Raw genomic sequence first — 22,405 nt, 5'->3', positions numbered from 1 at the left:
GAAGAATAAAAAATTAAAGCTCCGCGGAGCCTCAAGCGGCCCTCGCAGCCAAGCGCCGCTCAGGCCTACAGCCACCGCGGATGTTCCAGCACCGCCTCCCGCCGGCCACCGCCGACGCTCGCGCGCCGTCCTCCACGCGATCCGCTTCGATGCCGTCGGCAGCGTTCCCTGGCGATGCACCCAAAATCTGGAGCAGATTGGGCCATGTAGCAAGGAGATACAGCTGTTTTATTAACCTAGGGGGCGCAGTGGAGTCAAATGTCACTCATAAAAAGTCTGGAGCAAATGGGATGATGCGTGTGTGAATAAGAGATGATCGTTTGCATATGGCGAGGGACTGCCATTTGGCCACGCCTCCACGGGTCAGTAGGCATTGACAGAGTTCATCATCATGTCATTTTATGTCAGTCTGCAAAGGATGAAACCCATATGAATTTGACTTTGTGTTTCAAATGTCTTCCATGGCTGTATGTGTGAAACTTTAAATGTAGTAAAAAAAAAAAAAAACAGATACATCTCCAAGCTACTCACCTGGCTGGGAGCAGCAGCGGCGTTAGCTGCATCTGAGTAGGTGTTTACCGTTGTGCTGCCTCGGCTCTGAAGCGGCTAACGAGGTTTTCCATTCTCTCCACTATGGTGACAAAAACGACTCATTCTTCAGGGCTCCATCAAGCTGCAGCTGAATATTGAAATCCGAAGCAAAGAAAAAAAGCCGGCATCTTTCAAATGTTGGCACAAAGCTTTTATGTTTAAGGATTTGGGAGAATATATGTGTATCTGAACAGCTGGATCGATGCTTTATCTGGTAACATTAGCTGCTTAGTGTTTTCAGCACCGCTCCCTTGTGAAGCACGCAATAACTCATGGAGATCGGGTGAGGTAGCAAGGAGATGAAGCTGTTTGATCAAGCTATTGGGCACAGTGGAGTGAAGATAAAATGTAATGATTTTGGGCTCTTTAGAGGTTCAGCAGAGTTGATCACATAAAGTCTGGTGCAAATCGGATGAAGCATCTTTGATTTAGAGATGATCGCAGACATGGCGAGCATTGCTACTCGCTATTTAGCCACCCCCACATGGTTCAGCCAGCAGCCAACATTCACAGAGGGCATCATACAACCCCTGGCAAAAAGTATGGAATCACCAGTGTTGGATGAGCAGTCATTCAGACATTTCATGCTGTAAAACAAACTCGGATCAAAAACATGACACAATATTAAGGTCATTCCAAAGTGCAACTTGTTGGCTTTCAGGAACACTCAAAGAAATGAAGAGAAAACATTGTGGAAGTCAGTGAATGATACTTTTATTGACCAAACACAGGGAAATAAATATGGAATCACTTAATTCTGAGGAAAAAAGTATGGAATCATGAAAAACACATAAACAAAAGACCATTCAAAATACATCACTAGTATTTAGTTGCACCATCTTTGGCTTTTATAACAGCTTTTAGTCTCTGAGGCATGGACTTGATGAGGGACAAACAGTATTTGGTGCCTACTCTCTTTGATAGCAGTTGCCAGATCAGCTTTGCAGGTTGGAGCCTTCTTGTGGAACATTTTTTTCAATCTCCACCACAGGTTTTCTATTGGGTTGAGATCTGGACTATTTGCAGGCCATGACATCGACTGAATGTGTCTTTCTTCAAGGAATGCCTTCACTGTTTTTGCCCTATGGCACGATGCATTGTCATCTTGGAAAATTATTTCATCATCTCCAAACATCTGTTCAATTGAAGGGATGAGAAAACTGTCCAAAATGTCAATGTAAACTTGTGCATTGATAGAAGAATTAACCACAGTCATCTCCCCAGTGCCTTTGCCTGACATGCAGCCCCATATCATCAAGGACTGTGGAAATTTGATTGTTTTCTTCAGGCAGGCCTCTTCATAAATCTCACTGGAACGGCACCAAACAAAAGTTCCAGCATCATCACCTTATCCATTGCAGATTCTTGACTCATCACTGAAGACAACTTTCATCCAGTCATCCACAGTCCATGATTGCCTCTCCTTAGCCCATCAGAATCTTGTTCTTTTATGGTTAGGTGTCAATGCTGGTTTTCATTTAGCTTTCCTGTATTGAAATCCCACCTCCTTTAGGCGATTTCTTACGGTTCGGTCACATACATTGACTCCAGCTTCCTCCCATTTATGCTTCATCTGTTTAGTTGTACTTTTTTGGTTTTCAAGACAAATGACCTTTAGTTGTTTGTCTTGACGCTTTAATGTCTTTTTTGGTCTACCAGTACGCTTGGCTTTAACAACCATTCCATGCTGTTTGTGTTTGGACCATATCTTGGATACAGCTGACTGTGAACAGCCCACATCTTTAGCAACCATGCGTGAAGGGTTACCTTCTTCAAGAAGTTTCACAATCCTCTCTTTTGTTTCAAGGGACATTTCTCTTGTTGGAGTCATGGTTCTCGCCACTCCACTTCGTCCAGCAGCCCTCCAAGGTGTCATGACTGCAGGTGTTTTGAACTGCACACTAACGGGCACATCTAATCTGGGGCAGGTGTCCATTTAGGGAAAGGAAATAGACTGGGTGTGTCCTTTTTTCTACCTCCAATTTGAGTGATTCCATACTTTTTTCCTCAGAATTGAGTGATTCCATATTTATTTCCCTGTGTTTGGTCAATAAAAGTATCATTCACTGACTTCCACAATGTTTTCTCTTCATTTCTTTGAGTGTTCCTGAAAGCCAACAAGTTGCACTTTGGAATGACCTTAATATTGTATCATGTTTTTGATCCGAGTTTGTTTTACAGCATGAAATGTCTGAATGACTGCTCATCCAACACTGGTGATTCCATACTTTTTGCCAGGGGTTGTAATGTAATTTTATATCAGTTGGCACAGGATTTAATCCATTTGAATCAGAGTAAAAGTAAGACATCCAGCAGAGAAAAACAGGTGACTTCCTTTTGGAGGGGGGCGTGGTTTAGGTGATGTCATCAATTGACCATGAGAATGTGATAAAGGCTTGTCTATAATGAGACATGGAAAGTCTGATTCAGCTCTGACCTGTCCTGGAGAAGTTATTGCTGTCATGTTCCGTGTTTTTGTGTGTTTATTTTTGAGTTTTCTGTGTTCAGTCCTGTTTCCCTGTGAGTCTTTGTCCTGTCCTCCCCGTTGATTGCTCCCCAGGTGTGTCTCATTCCCTTAATTACCCCGTGTGTATTTATACCCACCTGTTGTCTGTGTTCCTCGTCGGGTCCTTGTCTATGTCTAACATACGTGTCAGTCAGTTCGGGCTTAGTTTGTTCTGTCTGTTAGTTCGTCTGCCGGCACAGTCGTACTGTTAAGTCCTGTGTCGGCATCTGCTCGTTTAGTCAGTCTTGTATCAGTTGCTACCGGCATTTAGCTGTGCGCTAGTTTCTCTGCCGTGCTGCCTGTCTTGGACTGTCTGAGCATCATCCTCATCATTAAATTCATCTTATTCATCTACATCCTGGGTCTACCTGCGTCATCTCCTCACCACCAACACCCCCACCATACGACAGAAGGACCCGACCACAACCGGTGAGGATCGCAGAACATCATGGGCCCAGAGAACTGGAGTGATTATAAGGATGCGGACTATCTCAACCTCCTCAACCAATACAAAGGTCATCCCACTTTGTTTGATTTAGTATTGGGACTTTATGAGATTTACCTGGAGCAGCTTCCAAAGTCCCCCGAGTTTCCAGAGTCCGCTCCAGCCACCTCCGTCCGCCCGTCTCCAGCCACCTCCGTCCGCCCGTCTCCAGCCGCCTCCGTCCGCCCGTCTCCAGCCGCCTCCGTCCGCCCGTCTCCAGCCGCCTCCGTCCGCCCTGCGCCGCCTGAGGTCCCGGCCCCTGGGCTCCGACGTCACCACCGCCCTGCGCCGCCGGAGATCCCGGCCCCTGGGCGTCGGTCTCCCCCGCCTCCGGTCCCCGCGCCGAGGCGGCGTCGGTCGCCTCCGCCTCCGGTCCCCGCGCCGAGGCGGCCCCCGCCTCCGGTCCCCGCGCCGAGGCGGCGTCGGTCTTCCCCGCTCCTGGAGCACCCCGAGCTTCCCGAGTTCCTTGTGGCTCCGCCCCCCGAGTTTGCGGACGAGCCCGAGCTCCCCGAGCCCGCTGCCGGAGCGCAGTTTTTCCCTGAGCCAGAGCTCCCCGAGCCTGCTGCCGGAGCGCAGCCTTCCCCCGAGCCAGAGCTCCCCGAGCCTGCTGCCGGAGCGCAGCCTTCCCCCGAGCCAGAGCTCCCCGAGCCTGCTGCCGGAGCGCAGCCTTCCCCCGAGCCAGAGCTCCCCGAGCCTGCTGCCGGAGCGCAGCCTTCCCCCGAGTTTCCAGAGTCTGCTCCGCCCGAGTTTCCAGAGTCTGCTCCGCCCGAGTTTCCAGAGTCTGCTCCGCCCGAGTTTCCAGAGTCTGCTCCGCCCGAGTTTCCAGAGTCTGCTCCGCCCGAGTTTCCAGAGTCTGCTCCGCCCGAGTTTCCAGAGTCTGCTCCGCCCGAGTTTCCAGAGTCTGCTCCGCCCGAGTTTCCAGAGTCTGCTCCCCCCGAGTTTCCAGAGTCTGCTCCCCCCGAGTTTCCAGAGTCTGCTCCCCCCGAGTTTCCAGAGTCTGCTCCCCCCGAGTTTCCAGAGTCTGCTCCCCCCGAGTTTCCAGAGTCTGCTCCCCCCGAGTTTCCAGAGTCTGCTCCCCCCGAGTTTCCAGAGTCTGCTCCCCCCGAGTTTCCAGAGTCTGCTCCCGGCCCTCCAGAGCCTCCGAGGGTCCGCTTCCTGCGCCGGCGACGCCCGCCGGACCCGTCTCCGGGACTCCGCTTCCTGCGCCGGCGACGCCCGCCGGACCTCTTTCGAGGGGTCTGCCTCCTGGGTCTCCGCCCACCCTGATGGGTTGTTTTTTTTTGTTCTGGACTCTGGCCCTCCTTCCATCGCCCCTCCGCCCACCCAGTTGGGTTGTTTTTTGTTGAACTGTTTTTGTGGGCGTCTGGTATCCGCCCTTGAGGGGGGGGTACTGTCATGTTCCGTGTTTTTGTGTGTTTATTTTTGAGTTTTCTGTGTTCAGTCCTGTTTCCCTGTGAGTCTTTGTCCTGTCCTCCCCGTTGATTGCTCCCCAGGTGTGTCTCATTCCCTTAATTACCCCGTGTGTATTTATACCCACCTGTTGTCTGTGTTCCTCGTCGGGTCCTTGTCTATGTCTAACATACGTGTCAGTCAGTTCGGGCTTAGTTTGTTCTGTCTGTTAGTTCGTCTGCCGGCACAGTCGTACTGTTAAGTCCTGTGTCGGCATCTGCTCGTTTAGTCAGTCTTGTATCAGTTGCTACCGGCATTTAGCTGTGCGCTAGTTTCTCTGCCGTGCTGCCTGTCTTGGACTGTCTGAGCATCATCCTCATCATTAAATTCATCTTATTCATCTACATCCTGGGTCTACCTGCGTCATCTCCTCACCACCAACACCCCCACCATACGACAATTGCATTCTAATGTTTCATGGCACAAAGCCAAAGTTTGATGCTTAGCCATGGCCACATGCTTTGATGTACGAGAATTCTTTTTATAACTTTTCAACTTTAATGTCTCAAGTGTCTGCTGAGTGAGTTTGAAGTCTGTATCTCAAAAGGTGTGGGAGGAGATAAATAAGATGTGACGTCTATGAAATAGAGGAAATTACGGCTTTGATCCAAAATGGCCGACTTCCTGTTGGGTTTGGACCATGGCTCTAAGAGACTTTTTTGTACATCCTGATGAGTTACACATGTGTACCAAGTTTCATAACTCTAGGTTAAAGCATGGCTTGGGGCTGATAATGTTTTTGGTGAGAAGTGTCATTTCACAAAGCCAAAGTTTGACGCTTAGCCACGCCCACATGCTTTGATCTACGAGAATTCTGTTGATAACCTTTCAACTTTAATGTCTCAAGTCTCTGCTGAGTGAGTTTGAAGTCTGTATCTCAAAAGGTGTGGGACTAGTTAAATCAGATGTGACATCTATGAAATAGAGGAAATTGCGGCTTTCATCCAAAATGGCCGACTTCCTGTTGGGTTTGGACCATGGCTCCAAGAGACTTTTTTGTACATCCTGATGAGTTACACATGTGTACCAAGTTTCATAACTCTAGGTTAAAGCATGGCTTGGGGCTGATCATGTTTGGTGAGAAGTGTCATTTCACAAAGCCAAAGTTTAACACTTAGCCACGCCCACATGCTTTGATCTACGAGAATTCTGTTGATAACTTTTCAACTTTAATGTCTCAAGTCTCTGCTGAGTGAGTTTGAAGTCTGTATCTCAAAAGGTGTGGGACTAGTTAAATCAGATGTGACATCTATGAAATAGAGGAAATTGCTGCTTTGATCCAAAATGGCCGACTTCCTATTGGGTTTGGACCATGGCTCCAAGAGACTTTTTTGTACATCCTGACAAGATACAGATGTGTACCAAGTTTCATAATTCTGAGATAAAGCATGGCTTGGGGCTGATCATTTAAAACACGCTAGAGGGCGCTGTTGAGACATTAGGCCACGCCCACCAAATATTGCACTGGATTCCTGTTCGGGGTTGGACAAAGATCCATCCTAGTGAGTTTGGTGCAGCTGCACCCAAAATTGTTGAATTCAGAGCCAAAAGTATGGGCACGTTCTTAAAGGTCACTTTGCCACGCTGCCACGCCCACCTGCTACATCCCAGCCAGATGGGGTTGGAATCCAATACACACCCACATGTCTTCTGTCTCTGGACATAGTTTAATGTTGATTAGGTCAAAGGGGTCATATAGCGACCGTTCACAGTAAAACATGACACTTCCTGTTCTCAGGGGGCGTGGCCTAAGTGATGTCATCATTTGACCATTGGGTATTGTAGGGGACCCGATGATGATCAATCACTGAAAGTTTGGTGCCGCTGTGAGTTTTTTTGTAAAAGTTATAACCGTTTTGTGTTTCATGGCGAATCCATGAACTTTGACCCCAGGTAACCCCCCTTCAGGAAGGTCGAAAACGCAAACCTTTGATAACTTTGGATCGGCCATGCCTTATGAACGATCTGACCGAGTTTGAAGCCGATCGATCGAAATCCCTAGGACAAGTTCGAAAAAATGCGAACCCTGTAAACGTCCAAAATCGGGTCAAAATCGGAAGTGATACTTGCACTATGACATTAATTGTAAATTCTGAGTGTCTTGGGGAGCTCTACAAGTGTGCCAAATTTCAAGTCTCTACGATGAAGCAAGGGAATAGGAAAGGGTCTTTTGAAAGCTGCTAGGTGGCGCCCTTGAGCCGTTTCTTTTGCGATTTTTGCAGCGACCATAAAATACGTAATTTTTCACCGGGCTCTATGCCCCCGCCAAGTTTGGTGAGTTTTTGAATATGATAAAGCCCCCAAAAAGCCCCCTAAAAAGGGTGGCAGAATCGTAATAATAAACAGCACGAAAACAATAGGCTACAGCACGAAAACAATAGGCTCTCGCAGCGCTTAGCTGCTCGGGCCTAATAAACACTACAAAAACAATAGGCCTTCGCAGCACTTAGCTGCTCAGGCCTAATAAAAATCGGGCAGTTTTTTAAATGGAACTCTTTTTAAGATGGGGAAACATCTTACTGGTTTATGTAGTTGGTGTGATACTGTAGAAACGATGGAACATGTTTTTATTAGTTGTAGAAAATATGCAAATCAAAGAAGGGTATTTAAAACGGAATTAGGTAATTTGAGAATGTGATCGATCTGTTAAATAGTATTGAGGGGAAAAAGAAGATTTTCGTTCTTAAAAACATACTGGGATCTTTAAGGGAACTTGAGGCATAGTAGTGCAACATTAATGGATGCAAGCTGCCGTTAAAACCTAAAGAAGACTTCAACACCAGATTGTTAACCAGTAATGGTACTGCAGGCCACCAGTGTTTTCCTTGTGACAACCCGTTTTCTTGTGAACCCTTAGCAATTGTTCTGTACCTTTTTAGGAGCTTCCTCGTGACGTATTTGGATCCATCCACACAAAGCTCTCAAGCTCCTGGCGTTTTCTCTCTGAACCCTCTCCTTGTGACGCTGGCTGAAGTTATCCACCGGTTGCCCAAGCTTCACTTACATCCTCATTGCCTTCTCACACTCCTCTGGAACTCGATGTTGACTGATTCCCTTGCCTGGGATCCTTGGTGAAAAGAAGAACTTACCTGTCCGCTCTCCCACACCATCTGTCAGGAATGATGTTGTTGGGTGTCGACAGGAACCACGAGGCCTTCTTCGTCTTGTCATAGTTAGACTTTTACTTTTCACCACAGTTAAGATATACAGGTCAGATCTCACCGTACAAACTCACACAGAGCGTCGAGGATACTCAGACCAGGAACTGCCGCAACAAACCTGGGGCGCGTCAAACCTAAATGGCTAACCAAACAGGTGAATCAAATTACTAATTAGTGGACAAAAGAAAAACTGGTAATGCTCAAAAGTAGACACTAGAAATCTCGAAATCAACTCAAACTAAACGGAGAACACAGAAAAATCCACACAAAAAACCCAACATATGACACCATCCACTTCAACAGCTCCTTCAGTTGGCCCACAGCAACTCCCTCCATCAAGACCTCAATTCAGGAACCTTCAGATCTCTCCACCATTCAGATTGAGATCCACCCAAGTAAGAACTTTTCAGTCCAGACAGTAAGTTGGAATTTTCCCACTGACTTTGAACTCACCATCAACCTATTCCCTTCCAGTCCAGTCCCCTGGTTGCCGATCCCCTGAAGACTCCTGAACCAGGAGTTCAGGAGTCTTGATTATTGTCTGTTCATTGTAATAAATATATTTTACTGATATCTGTTCTCTGCACAGAATTCTTGCATGTGGGTCAGAAAGCTAAACCAGAACATGACAACGTCAAATACAGCTCTAAACAGATGAGTTTTTAGTCGAGATTTGAAGGCACTCAGTGTTTCAGCTGTTTTGCAGTTTTCTGGAAGTTTGTTCCAAATATATGATGCATAGAAGCTGAATGCTGCCTCTCCTTGTTTGCTTCTGGTTCTGGGCATGCAGAGCAGAACCAGAACCAGAAGATCTGAGGGGTCTAGACGGTTGGTAGAACAACAGCATATCTTTAATGTATTGTGGTGCTAAACCGTTCAGTGATTTATAAACAAACAACAGTATTTTAAAGTCTATTCTCTGAGCTACAGGGAACCAGTGTAGGGGCTTTAAAACTAGTGTTATGTGCTCTATCTTCCTGGTTTTAGTGAGAACGCGAGCAGCAGAGTTCTGGATCAGCTGCAGCTGTTTGATTTTGTTAGTCAGACCTGTGAAGATACTGTTGCAGTAATCAATGCGAGTAAAGATAAACACATGGATGAGTTTCTCTAGATCTCGTTGAGACATCAGTCCTCTAATCCTGGAGATGTTCTTCAGATGGTAGAAGGCCGACTTTGTGACTATCTTAATGTGGCTCTGAAGGTTCAGGTCAGAGTCCATCACTACTCCCAGGTTTCGGGCTGATCGCTGGTTTTAGTTATAACTGAAGCTGTGCATTGATTCTAGATCGCTCCTCTTTAGGTCCAAAGATAATAACTTCAGTTTTGTTTCTGTTCAGCTGAGAAAGTTTTGGCACAACCACACATTTATCTGTTCTAAGCATCTGTTCAGTGATTGGATGGGTTCAGAGTCACCTGGTGACATCGTAATGTAGCGCTGTGTAGTTATGGTAGCTGATCTTATTTCCTGTTATGATCTGAACCAGTGGGAGCATATAAATATTAAATAGGAGGGGTCCTAGTATTGAACCTTGGGGTACCCCACATTCAAGGGAAAAATATTTCTTTGTGTAAAACTGTTGTATCTTTGAAAAATTTCAAAGCTAAGCCAATTTCAATTTCCCATGTAAATGTTGCTATGACAACAGTAAAATTTTGTGTCTGACCTGGTCCTCTAAAATGAGAACTGGCTCTTAATGGTTCTGACTCACCTTGATAAACCAATGTAAAATATAATTTAAAAGTGACTGAAGTCTGTGGGATCAAATAGTTATGTAAATATGAACACAAACAATAATAAAAAGAGTGCTAACTAAAAACCTATTATCTTCATAGGACGATATCACTTACACTTGCAGAACTCAAACAGAGGAAGACTATCGATGTGCAGATTATTGCCATGACGTCAGCTTGTTTTTGTGCTGCTTTTTTACCTTTGAGTAAACAGGAGTCCTGCCAGGTCCCATGGGGAGCAAGATCGAATCCGTTCCTGCTTCCAGCGCTCCTTATGGAGGTTATAAGCGGCCTGGAACATTGCTCTGATCCACAAACACATGCTGTGACTTGGCCACTTGTTCTCGCTACAGCAGATATGGTGAGTGCTGTTTAGTGTTTCTTTATTGCAAAGCTTTTTCTAAAAGTAAAAATATCTAAATCTGAATATTTTAAGTGTCTGCAGGTGACTTTATTTCAGAGTATGTAAAACAATGTAATCAAAGAAACTGTGTTAAGGTTGACTTTGTACTCTCTTATAAATAAAGTAATCTTCATTCTTCAATATTAATTAAAAAATAAAGTATTTTTTTGTAATTTGACTATAGATTTGTTGAAATTTTTTTTATTTATTTAAACTCTCATACTTTTAAAACACTTTTAAAAAATGAAAACTAAAATGTCTACAATTTGCTGTGCTTTGACAAGGATGAAAGTCATATCAGTGGTATGATAAGAAAAAATATTTATGGACTGTATCGTTGGTGTGCTACTCTAATATCATCAATGCAAGTGTGTGAAATGGTGAAAGGCTATGATAATTAGTGCACCAACTAGAAACTGTTTATTGACTAGGTGGTGATAACTAACTGTATTTTACAGATCCTCAAATCAATATGGATTCTTAGGCTAATAAGACCATCATGAAGGAGACATTTATTTGTGAATACAAAAGCAGAATAAAAGTTTCAAAAATCCATCAAATGTTTTCTCCCCAAAGAATCCATTATATGTTTTTACAATTACCATTTTTTCCTCATTTTAAAAACATGCAGAAGCATGTTTTTAATATAAACATTTTTGCACTTTGATTGTGGTAATATGCCAATTCAAATTTTTCAGTAGAAAAAGTGAAAGATGTTATGTGGTCGAATTAAATAGAACAATGAAATGTTTGGGAGATTACCTCGAATTCCACCCATCAGTCATCTGGACATATTTTACATACAAAGTTTATATTTGTATTGTAATTTTCTTCTGTACCGAGTCACTTATTTAGCAAGATCTTCATAGTGCTTTCTTTTCAGAACCAAGTGAATTTGGTGCATCATCTGTTAATTCCCTGTTTTTATACTCTTGTGATGAATTCTTGTTCCTCTACAGCAGGGGTCCCCAAACTTTTTCCTATGAGGGCCACATAACTTTTCCCTTCTCTGGTGGGGGGCCGGAGTCAGTTTGTAACAGAAAAAGTGTGACGATTGCAGGAGTGCCTAAATGTAAAAATGTATTGTCTTCCAGAAAGCACAATCAAATAACCCTCTCTGGGTTCTTCACAGAAAAAAATCCAGGAAATAACACAATTTATAAAATAAATACCGTATTTTACCGGACTATAAGCCGCAGATATCGCTTCCGCTCCAGGTTTTCCACAAAGATGCAGCAGCAGCAGAGGGGGGCGGACACCCAACATTTGAGTCACAACAGGTCAAATAAATATCACATTTATTACGGTTGAAAAAGAAAAAGTTGCCAAGTTTAGATTTAACTGAACTGATTACGGTAGTTTCCAAACGGTAACTGTAACAGTAAAAGTGCTGATCCTTCGTGTCTGCTACTAGCATGTGCTAAATGAAAATGGGCGCCTTCTTCCACTTCTACTTCTTCTTATTATTATTATTTAGATTTCAATGGCAGCTTGCATCCATTATTGTTGCACTACTGCCATCTATTGGATCCTAATATTTATGCCTCAAATTCTCATAATAATCCCAGTATTATTTAAAAAAACGAAAAATCTTCTTTTAACTGATCAACAACATTTTCAAATTTCAATTTCCTATTAAAACCTAATTCCGTTTCAATGGGCAATTTCTTCTTTTATTTCCAATTTTGACTTCCAATGATTCACTTCCTGCTAAAGAGCCCCCTGGTGGTTGAAGAAAAATCCACATATAAGCCGTACCGGACTATAAGCCAAATGGTTCAAAGTTTAGGAAAAAAGTAGTGGCTTATATGTATATGAAAAAAAAATCTAAATGCTTTCTGGTATTGTTCAGGGGGCCGGACCAAATGTGGAGGCGGGCCAGATCCGGCCTGCGGGCCGTAGTTTGGGGACCACTGCTCTACAGAGCTATTCACAATATATATTTCTTGCAGTGCTTTTAAACCAAATTTACCAGAGGGATCAGAGTGGGGTCAGTGTTTTTTTTAATGGAGGTATAGTTTAGACTTAGACTTAAATAAAATAACATAAAATAAAGTAACAAAAGAATGAAACAACCCATTCAAGAACTTCCAGGTTCCAGACCCATAATCTAGCAAATAACCTAGTCTCAATGGCACTGATCGTAGATCATGTCAGACATGAATGACGTCAAATTAAAAAGGCTTACCTCATTAACTGGATGGAGGCAGTGCAATCAGACCAACCATACGTAATTTAGCCATAATGCATTGCAACTTTAATAACATTGACGTCTGTGTGACTACATTTTATTTAAATGTATAAAAACCACATAGCCTACAGTATTATCACTGTATTGGTTTTACATGTAAAATTAATATTTCTCAAATAAGGTCTATTATTATAACTAATCCCTTTAATTTCATGCTAGGTACCAAAACTGTTGCCACACAATAGAAAAGTGGAGTGGCCATGTCCAGTTTTAATTTCACCAGACAAACTCATGCTAGATACAACTGAGTAGAACTTCATGAGACTGATTTTGCAACAAAAAAGGTTTTTTGTCATAATGTTTAATATAACAGTGTTTCTGATCAGATCTGCCAAACAGAAACATTTTGTTATGATATGGAATTGTACAATATAAAATACCACAAAACTAAACCCTACCCAGTTTGGTGGCAGTTTGTGGTGATGTTTCCTGGGAATTTTTGTACAGTTCAAATCAAAGACCAAGGAGGATTATAGATACGGTGAGGACAGAGATATGGTGTGAGAAGAATGGTAAAATGGTAAATGGGCTGTACTTAAACAGGTCACAAAGTGCTTCACACTCCATTCACCCATTCAAACACACATTCACATGCCAATGTTTTGAGTTACTGCATTGTAGCCACAGCTGCCCTGGGGCAGAGTGACAGAAGAGAGCCTGCTATGCACTGGCACCACGTGGCCAGTGGATGGCACCACCACCAGCAGACAAGTTGAGTGTAGAGTCTTGCAAGAGGAATCAAGGACCTCCTCATTTACTTTATATCTGAAACAATTAAATCTTTTATTGAAAAGATTGAATTGGCACATGTACTATCCAAACTAGCTTTTTTGCTTTTGCTTACTCTTGTTTCAGAAGACAAAAGCCACAGTTATCTGGACATGCAGCTTGCTGATCTGTCTGATTGTAGAGTCCTACCATGCTCAGAAGGTAAAACTCTCCAGCTTTGACACCTACTGGCAGGTTTCTGTAACACCATCCTCTCTTACCAGTAAAATATTATCGTTTCAGCTCAGTATTCACTGGGGTCCTCAGTCCATGATGTACTTGAAGGGCAAGTGTGAGTGCAGATAAACTAACATTCCTTACACACTAATACCACAGGCATAATTATGTTAAATTAAGTATGGTTGTCCTAACAACACAGAACAAATGTGTTTTGAATGTTTAATGTTAAACGTTTAGGACAGCATAACATCTTCATGTTCTGTCTCCCATGCCACCATCCAGCATCACACATACCAACCATGTGACCACCATCAAGTTCTGCTCAGACATGCTGCTGTGTCTTCAAAACATTCTGTTTCTCTGCTGATCTTCACTCACCTCTTTGGCTGCACAACTTTTAGCCTCTCTGGTCCTAAATCCATGTAAAAGGGACTTCAAATTAAATACCCTCATTCATATTACCATTACTGCTTTTTATGCAGAGCAAACTACATACTAGTTAGGCATTTTCTAACTAGAGAAAGGTATCTTTCATTTGGTACTTCGCCCTTTGGATCATTGCTGTGTTCTTGTGTGAACTTACTGGAGCATTGGTTCCTGAAGGTCAATTTAGGTCCATTTAGTAATGTAGCAAATTTTAAGGCAACTTCTTATCACCAAAAGGCACTTCACAAGACAAATATCTAGTTTTTTCAAAGATGTATATAATTAACTCAATCCATTCATCCGAAGTACAAACATTCCTATTTGATCGTAGCTAGCATATAGTGCAAATTCAGTTTATATTCTCAGTTTCTAAAGTTGTCACTGGAAGCCCCATTTGATTGCATTTAGTTAATGTCTCAGCAGCAATTCCTCAGACTGAGTAAGCATGAAACAGCATTAAAAAGGAACTTGCTTGACAATTTCTTGTCTGTTTTAACATCTATTATAAGAGAAAGTCTGCTAAATCTAATGTAATATATATTATTTTCGTTCTTAGATGGGAAAAGGTTTGCTTTGGAGGACAGAACCAGTGTGTTGAAGCAGAGGCTTCAGGGTTTCGGTGGACTGCTCCAAGGTACAGTAACACCTCCACTGCCTCATTTGGTTACTTCTTGTATTATGAATAGACAGCTCATAGTTATTAGTCAATGTCAATGTCAAATGTACTTATATAGCACTTTAAAAGTATGTATAAACTGCACCAAAGTGCTGTACAAGAATACAATAACACAAATTGATAAAAACAGAGTATCAAAACACTACTTCAAAGAATAAAAATGAGTTTTCAGAAGCAATTTAAAATGATCCAAGCTGCGGGCAGATCTAATCTAAGCTTACTTGTAGCAAGTTTTACAGTGAGAAGATTGTTTTTTTTTTTTAAAATACAGTCATATTGTATTCAAGAACATAGAATATTAAAACAACTACAGCAAGCCAACAACAATCTAAGGCAAAAACTAACAGGAGAGACCAAGAGAAACTACTCTTCCCCTCCAGACAGTCAGAAAACAAATAATGCAAATATGATCATGCAGTCCAAAGATTAGGAGATTCTCCTTTGTCTTCATTCTGACTATTTGTACGCTAGGAAACTTCTTTAAAGTTGTTCAAACTACCATAATTTAAATATTTCTCTGCTCCAGGTTATGGAATGTTCCATTTGATTCAGACAATAACTATGTCCAGCCTAAAGTAATCTATGTCTAATAATTGACTAATAATCATCAGTATCAATACAAACTAAAAGGAATAGTTTGAATTGTATAACTGTATAGATTCAGACACCACATGATTATGTTTATTAATAAATGTTGTAGATTATTATATTTAGTATCCAATTCATTTCAGATTGAAAAATTATTTGAAGATAAACTGAAGTAATACTGAAGTGTTATATGTTTATTAATTCCAACAGACCAAATGATGTTACTGTTTCAAATCATTGTCTCATTCTGCACATCAAAAAGCAGTTCCCTGTTCCTTTGAGCAAGTTGCAAATTCTCAAAGTAATGAAGAAGAAAAGCGTCTTCTTCATCAGGAGGAAGCTGTCTTCTCTGCTCTTTCCTGCTTTTTCAATTGCCATTATCATGCTGATCAAAATATTATACAGGTCTTTGTTGAATAGTCTCAACCTCCACAACATCTAAACATAAATTAAATTTTTAAGTCTTAACATGCAAAATGCTTGAATAAGTTGTGATTCTATGAATTTCTAGACTCTGAATCTGTTCTGAACTGGTAACTTTCTCCCAGATGAATCCTGAATTTCTCTAACGAAGGTAAATGTGTGAAGCATTAGATCAACCTACGGTGGCCGACAGGTGTAAATGCACAGCAACAGAGAAATATGAGGGGCCGTTTAGGACAAAATTTACGTTTTGTCTCTCACACACTACCAAAAACTCTCGCACACTCAAAAAAATTACGTTTTGTCTCTCACACACTACCAAAAACTCTCGCATACTCCAAAAAAGTAGCCACGCACACTCAAAAAAATTACGTTTCGTCTCTCACACACTACCAAAAACTCTCGCACACTCAAAAAAATTACGTTTTGTCTCTCACACACTACCAAAAACTCTCGCATACTCCAAAAAAATAGCCACGCACACACAAACGTTAACTTTCTCGCTCACATACACCACTACCAGCTCGCTCACATACACTACCAGCTCGCGCACATACACACAAACGTTAACTTTCTCGCTCACATACACTACTAACAGCTCGCACATTCACAAACGTTAACTTTCTCGCACACATACACTGCTACCAGCTCGCTCACATACACTACCAGCTCGCGCACATACACACAAACGTTAACTTTCTCGCACACTACACTACTAACAGCTCGCACATTCACAAACGTTCACTGTCTCGCACACATACACTACTAACAGCTCGCACATTCACAAACGTTAACTGTCTCGCTCACATACACTACTAACAGCTCGCACATTCACAAACGTTAACTGTCTCGCACACATACACTACCAGCTCGCACATTCACAAACGTTAACTGTCTCGCACACATACACCAGTACCAGCTCGCTCACATACACTACCAGCTCGCGCACATACACACAAACGTTAACTTTCTCGCTCACATACACTACTAACAGCTCGCACATTCACAAACGTTAACTTTCTCGCACACATACACTGCTACCAGCTCGCTCACATACACTACCAGCTCGCGCACATACACACAAACGTTAACTTTCTCGCACACTACACTACTAACAGCTCGCACATTCACAAACGTTCACTGTCTCGCACACATACACTACTAACAGCTCGCACATTCACAAACGTTAACTGTCTCGCTCACATACACTACTAACAGCTCGCACATTCACAAACGTTAACTGTCTCGCACACATACACTACCAGCTCGCACATTCACAAACGTTAACTGTCTCGCACACATACACCAGTACCAGCTCGCTCACATACACTACCAGCTCGCGCACATACACACAAACGTTAACTTTCTCGCTCACATACACCAGTACCAGCTCGCTCACATACACTACCAGCTCGCGCACATACACACAAACTTAACTTTCTCGCACACTACACTACTAACAGCTCGCACATTCACAAACGTTCACTGTCTCGCACACATACACTAACAGCTCGCACATTCACAAACGTTAACTTTCTCGCTCACATACACTACTAACAGCTCGCACACACACAGACGTTTATCTTACAGTACTAAGACTCGTTTTTTGAATGTGTGAGAGCGAGACTTTTTTTGAATGTGTGAGAGTTGTCACGGAAGAGGCGGGGCATAATTTTTGGATCAAACTGCGCATGCGTAGATCCTAAACTATAATTTTCCATTTTTGACTCACTGTATGTTGTATTACTTAGTATATTTGTGTTTTTAAATATATATAAATATATTGAAACTATCTTTCAATAGCTACCTTATATTAAACTATGTTAAGGACAAATGTCAAACATAATGCAAATATTTTGAAAACAAAATAAAAGATCTTGCAGGTATATTAATCTCCTTCCTCCTTCATCAGAAATGAAAAATTATAAATGCACACTATGTGTTGGGAACCTGTGTTTGTTGACTGACTTTTATTTGTCAGGCTTACGAGACAAAAGCTGAAAAAAGATCGATTTTCTTCGCTTTCAAAATAACACAAAACAGCGAAAAAAGACCTCCACACCGGACCTCGTTTATTTATGTATGTATTTTTATTTTGATAGCTGCCGATTAAACTGAAAGTTACACATTGATATGATCATATGAGTAGTTTTTACCGAGAAATCGATCAGAAGCGCCGTGAAAATGGTCAGATTCACCGGATCCACGTCTCTGGCTGCAATGCGCGCTCCCGTCACAGGGGGAACAGATTTTCACGGGGGAACAGAATTTCTCACAAGACCTCTTAATAATTCCTGTAATGCTGGCACCCAGTGGACAGATTGTACTACAGCAATTTTGCTATTTTTAATCAATCAATCAAATTCATTTATTTCTATAGCACATTTAATCTACAAGAAAATTAAACGTTCTATATATATTTAAAATATATATAGCACAAATATACTAAGTAATAGAACATACAGTGAGTCAACAATCGAAACTTAAGGTTTAGGATCTACGCATGCGCAGTTTGATCCAAAAATTATGCCCCGCCTCTTCCGTGACAACTCTCACACATTCAAAAAAGTCTCGCTCTCACACATTCAAAAAGAGTTTCGCTCTCACACATTCAAAAAACGAGTCTTAGTACTGTGTGTGTGTGTTCAACTTTAGTCTTGTGTATGTGAGAGATAAACGTCTGTGTGTGTGTGTGTGTGTGTGCGAGCTGGTAGCAGTGTATGTGAGCGAGACAGTTAACGTTTGTGAATGTGCGAGCTGTTAGTAGTGTATGTGTGCGAGAAAGTTAACGTTTGTGTGTGTGTGACATTTTAGTATTTTTTTAGTGTGCGTGGCTATTTTTTTGGAGTGTGCGAGAGTTTCTGGTAGTGTGTGAGAGACAAAACGTAATTTTTTTGAGTATGCGAGGCTACTTTTTTGGAGTATGCGAGACTTTTTGGTAGTGTGTGAGAGACAAAACGTAATTTTTTTGAGTATGCGAGGCAACTTTTTTGGAGTATGCGGGACTTTTTGGTAGTGTGTGAGAGACAGAACGTAAATTTTGTCCTAAACGGCCCCTCATAGAGAAAACATGCAAACAAAAAAAGACACGAGCACAAATGAAATGCAGCAAACAAAAAAAGAGATGCAAACAAATGAAAAGCATCAAGGCTTAGCTTTAATCAGTCAAACCCATTTGCTCAGGAATAAATTAAATACTTTAGTGAACCAAAAAATTGTACAGCTATTACCTGGCTTAATATCTGCGTTTCACCTCCACTCATAGGGGAAAACTAGCGGGAGCTTTTAAAACGATTTGCCGGGAGACATGGGTTCTTCTCTCGGTGTGCCGAACCTGGAGCGCCCGGCCAGCTGACAGCTGGCGAGGGGAACTGGCTGTTAATGCAGCGGGAGCAGATCTCCGAAAACGTCGGAGCAATATTGTAATTAAGTGATTTATTGATGAACCGAACAGATATTTGAGATCTATACATCTACATTCTCGCCTAAAAACATTGTAAAAAATAATTTTGTGTAATTTTAAGTGTAATACCATAGACATAATATAAGGTATAAATTATTTTATTTAGGAGTAAATATTTTAATACTTTAATATTTTATTTATTTAGGTATTAATTCTTTTATTATATAATGCTTATATTATGTCTATGTGTAAAACAGCAAAAATAATTTTGCCGCCATTGCTGCTTTTAAAGGATGCAGACCCTAAATTTGGACACAGCTGTTTTTTTTTTGTTTGACTCCCTCTAGTGGTCTGGAGCACTTCCGTTTTCAGACTTTTTGTTTGCATCTTTTCTTTTGTTTGCTGCATTTCATTTGTTTGCGTCTCTGTTTTTGTTTGCTGCATTTCATTTGTGGTTGTATTCTTTTTTGTTTGCATCTCTTTTTTGTTTGCTGCATTTCATTTGTGCACGTGTGTTCTTTTTTGTTTGCATGTTTTCTCTGTTGCTGTGCACCTGTCGGCCACCGTATCAACCAATGATCATCCAATTTTATGAAATAACTCAAATGTGCTTCCCATCAACTGGCACATACATAGTGCATATAGCCAGAGCACAACAATATGTTACATTTCTGACAGTGGAAGGACAAGGATCAGGACGGGGTCAACAGCCAGAGAGAAGAAGAGGAAGAGGAGTGAAGATGAAGACATAATGTCAGTTTTCATCACTCCTACATCATCAGACAAGAGTTTGTGACCCACAACAAGATGCAGATGAAGTTCCTCTCACCCTACTTCTCATTCCTGAACCCTGTTGAGACATTTTTCTCAGCACGGAGATGGAAAGTAAATGAAGACTGCACAGCATCTGTTGTTTTTCTTAAAGACCACATTTTCTATGTTTTCATTTTGTCATGATGTGTGAGGGTTGTAGTGGATCCACATGCAGGGAGGCTGAGGCATCAAGTGAATTAGAAGATTTTAATGAAAATGATGAAAATACAAACTTACAAAAACCACAGAGAGCCAGAGGAGAACAAAAACCATAATCAACAGAGAAAGAACCAGAAAGGAGACATGGGGAATACATGGGGTAAACTGGGAAAAATTGGGAAGATACCTTTTTTTCTTTGTGCTCTGCGGTGCTTTTATTTCTTTTCTGTATCACAATGACATGGTCTGTCAACAATTCACAGTAACAGCATTAATGTAAATCTTGTCGAGTCTCTTACTATTGCTCTCCCACTATCTCCAGTACCTGTCATCAAAACATTAGCCATGGTTTACAACAGAACATCCCTCCAAAGCACACTGTTATATGACATGACTAATCAATTTGATCACAGTGAAACAATGACTTGTCATTCTGAGACATGTTCACTGACAGATTTTTACTTTTGATAGATTTTGAGAAAGAACCTGGATTTTGCAGGTAATCCAGGCTATTTTACTGCTTTTATGAACTGTTTTTAGAAATGCACTCATTAGACCCCTGCTTCCATCATTTGATAGTTGCAGCATTAAAGAGTGCCTGTAGTGTTTTGGGGGGTTATTTAAACCATAGGTTAGCTGGTTTGGTTTTTATTCTGTTCTTTGGTTTTGTAAAAGTGTATGAAAGGCATCAAACTTTTTAAAAATCTTATCCAGGATGACAACACATTAAACGTCTCAGGTAAACTTGAGTGTCATATCCTTTTAAGCTATGTTTCTAGTCACAGCTATACTAGAACATTGTCCATATCAGATGTGTGTTGTATTTTGCAGGTATCCAGATGCTCCAGTCATTGGAACTGAAAGAAAACCCAAAAATTCTGATTTTGGAGAAAATTTTCATCCAGAATCTCCAGGAGAGATGAGTCACTCTGCCTACTTCTCAGTGAATATCACCAACTTTACATCCCAGCACTAAACCTTATAATAAAGAGGTTCTTCATCAGCCTTCTTAAATGAAAGCTTTGGGTTTGTCAGTAACCGGTTGTGTGATTCTTGTTGTTTTTCATGTATCAGATTTAATTTTATCTTGTTGTAAAATGAAAAACCCTGTTAATTAAAATTAGAGAATGGTATTGATATTTCTTTTTCCATCTGCTTTATTGTCTGCTGTGGTGAAACAATCTTGAAACAATCTGTTTGGTTTGGCTATGAATGAATAATTATTATATATAACAATTATTAACAAAATTACTATTGAATTATTTGTTGCAGAATTAGTTTGCAAATATATGAAAAACATACGGTAACACTTTATTTGAAGGGGGTTGAATAAGACTGACATGACACTGTCATAAACATGACATAACAGCTGTCATGAACATGAATAAGCCTTCATGAATATTTATGACTGTTGTCATAAAGCGTCATTCGGTAAATTATGACACTTATAATACAAAGTTGACATTATTCAAAATGTCTTTGTTATGACAACTTGACATTACCCTGGAAATCATTACTGTTTAAACTTTACCTTTAATAACATAAAGTTACCTCATTTTTAAAGTGCAATCAGCAATACTTTTATATAAAAATTATATCAGTAATGATTTCTTGATTAATGTCAAGTTGTCATAACAAAGACATTTTAAATAATGTCAACTTTGTATTAAGAGTGTCATAATTTACCGAATGACGCTTTATGACAAAAGTCATAAATATTCATGAAGACTTATTCATGTTCATGACAGGTGTTTATGACAGTGTCATGTCAGTCTTATTCAACCCCCTTCAAATAAAGTGTTACCAAACATACATTTTCCCATTCTCACTTTTTTATTTTTATATGTAAGAAGTAAGAAGGGCCATGCCATAGGTTTTTCATCTTTAATGCCTTTACTACACAGAGGGGTATTTGGATGCAAGTGATGGAGCATAAAATAATTTTTGAAAGATGCAGACATCTTCCTGTCTTCTAAAGTCCAGAAGGAGTTCAGTGGATTATAAATCCATCTTCAACCTTAAAAGGTCCAACCAGCTTATCATTCGTAACACCAGCCCTACTAGTATACTAGTATACTCACCTCCACCTTGCTGGCATCAGACTCAAGGTGGAGCTCTGTGCCTCTTACTGATCCACCACAGGACCATCCACCTGGTCCACCCAGAGTCACTCAGTTCATCAGTCCAGAAAACCTCTGAAGGATCTGTCAGCAGGTGTCTCTTGGCTCAGTCCAGTGGGTCTCTGGTCTCATCCTTCCTAACCTCGGCCATGCCTCTCAGCTCTATACATCAGGTACTTCTAGACAGTCCTGGTAGGTTGCAGTTATGAACTATAACAGAACTAGAAGATAACGGGTTCCTGGTAGCTTCTTGGTTCTTACATCCCAGAGGTT

The 22,405-nt window shown here is 41.3% G+C and overlaps 1 protein-coding gene across 1 annotated transcript; it reads left to right on the top strand.

Moving 5' to 3' along the window:
• The first annotated feature begins 1,037 nt into the window (after nucleotides 1–1,037).
• Nucleotides 1,038–20,935, top strand: LOC148159530 (uncharacterized). The gene is made up of 6 exons (XM_088006759.1): nucleotides 1,038–1,124; nucleotides 3,802–3,933; nucleotides 13,432–13,506; nucleotides 13,588–13,636; nucleotides 14,507–14,584; nucleotides 20,844–20,935. Exons 1-6 carry the CDS (start codon nucleotides 1,038–1,040, stop codon nucleotides 20,933–20,935), a joined length of 513 nt encoding a protein of 170 aa, XP_087862885.1.
• The last annotated feature ends 1,470 nt before the right edge of the window (nucleotides 20,936–22,405 follow it).

This window comes from Poecilia mexicana, unplaced genomic scaffold (genome assembly GCF_051168715.1).
Source record: "Poecilia mexicana isolate PSO_F unplaced genomic scaffold, ASM5116871v1 scaffold_6, whole genome shotgun sequence".
Lineage (NCBI taxonomy): Eukaryota > Metazoa > Chordata > Actinopteri > Cyprinodontiformes > Poeciliidae > Poecilia > Poecilia mexicana.
The sequence above is the reverse complement of the archived record's forward strand: the minus strand, read 5'-3'. Positions and strand labels throughout refer to the sequence as shown.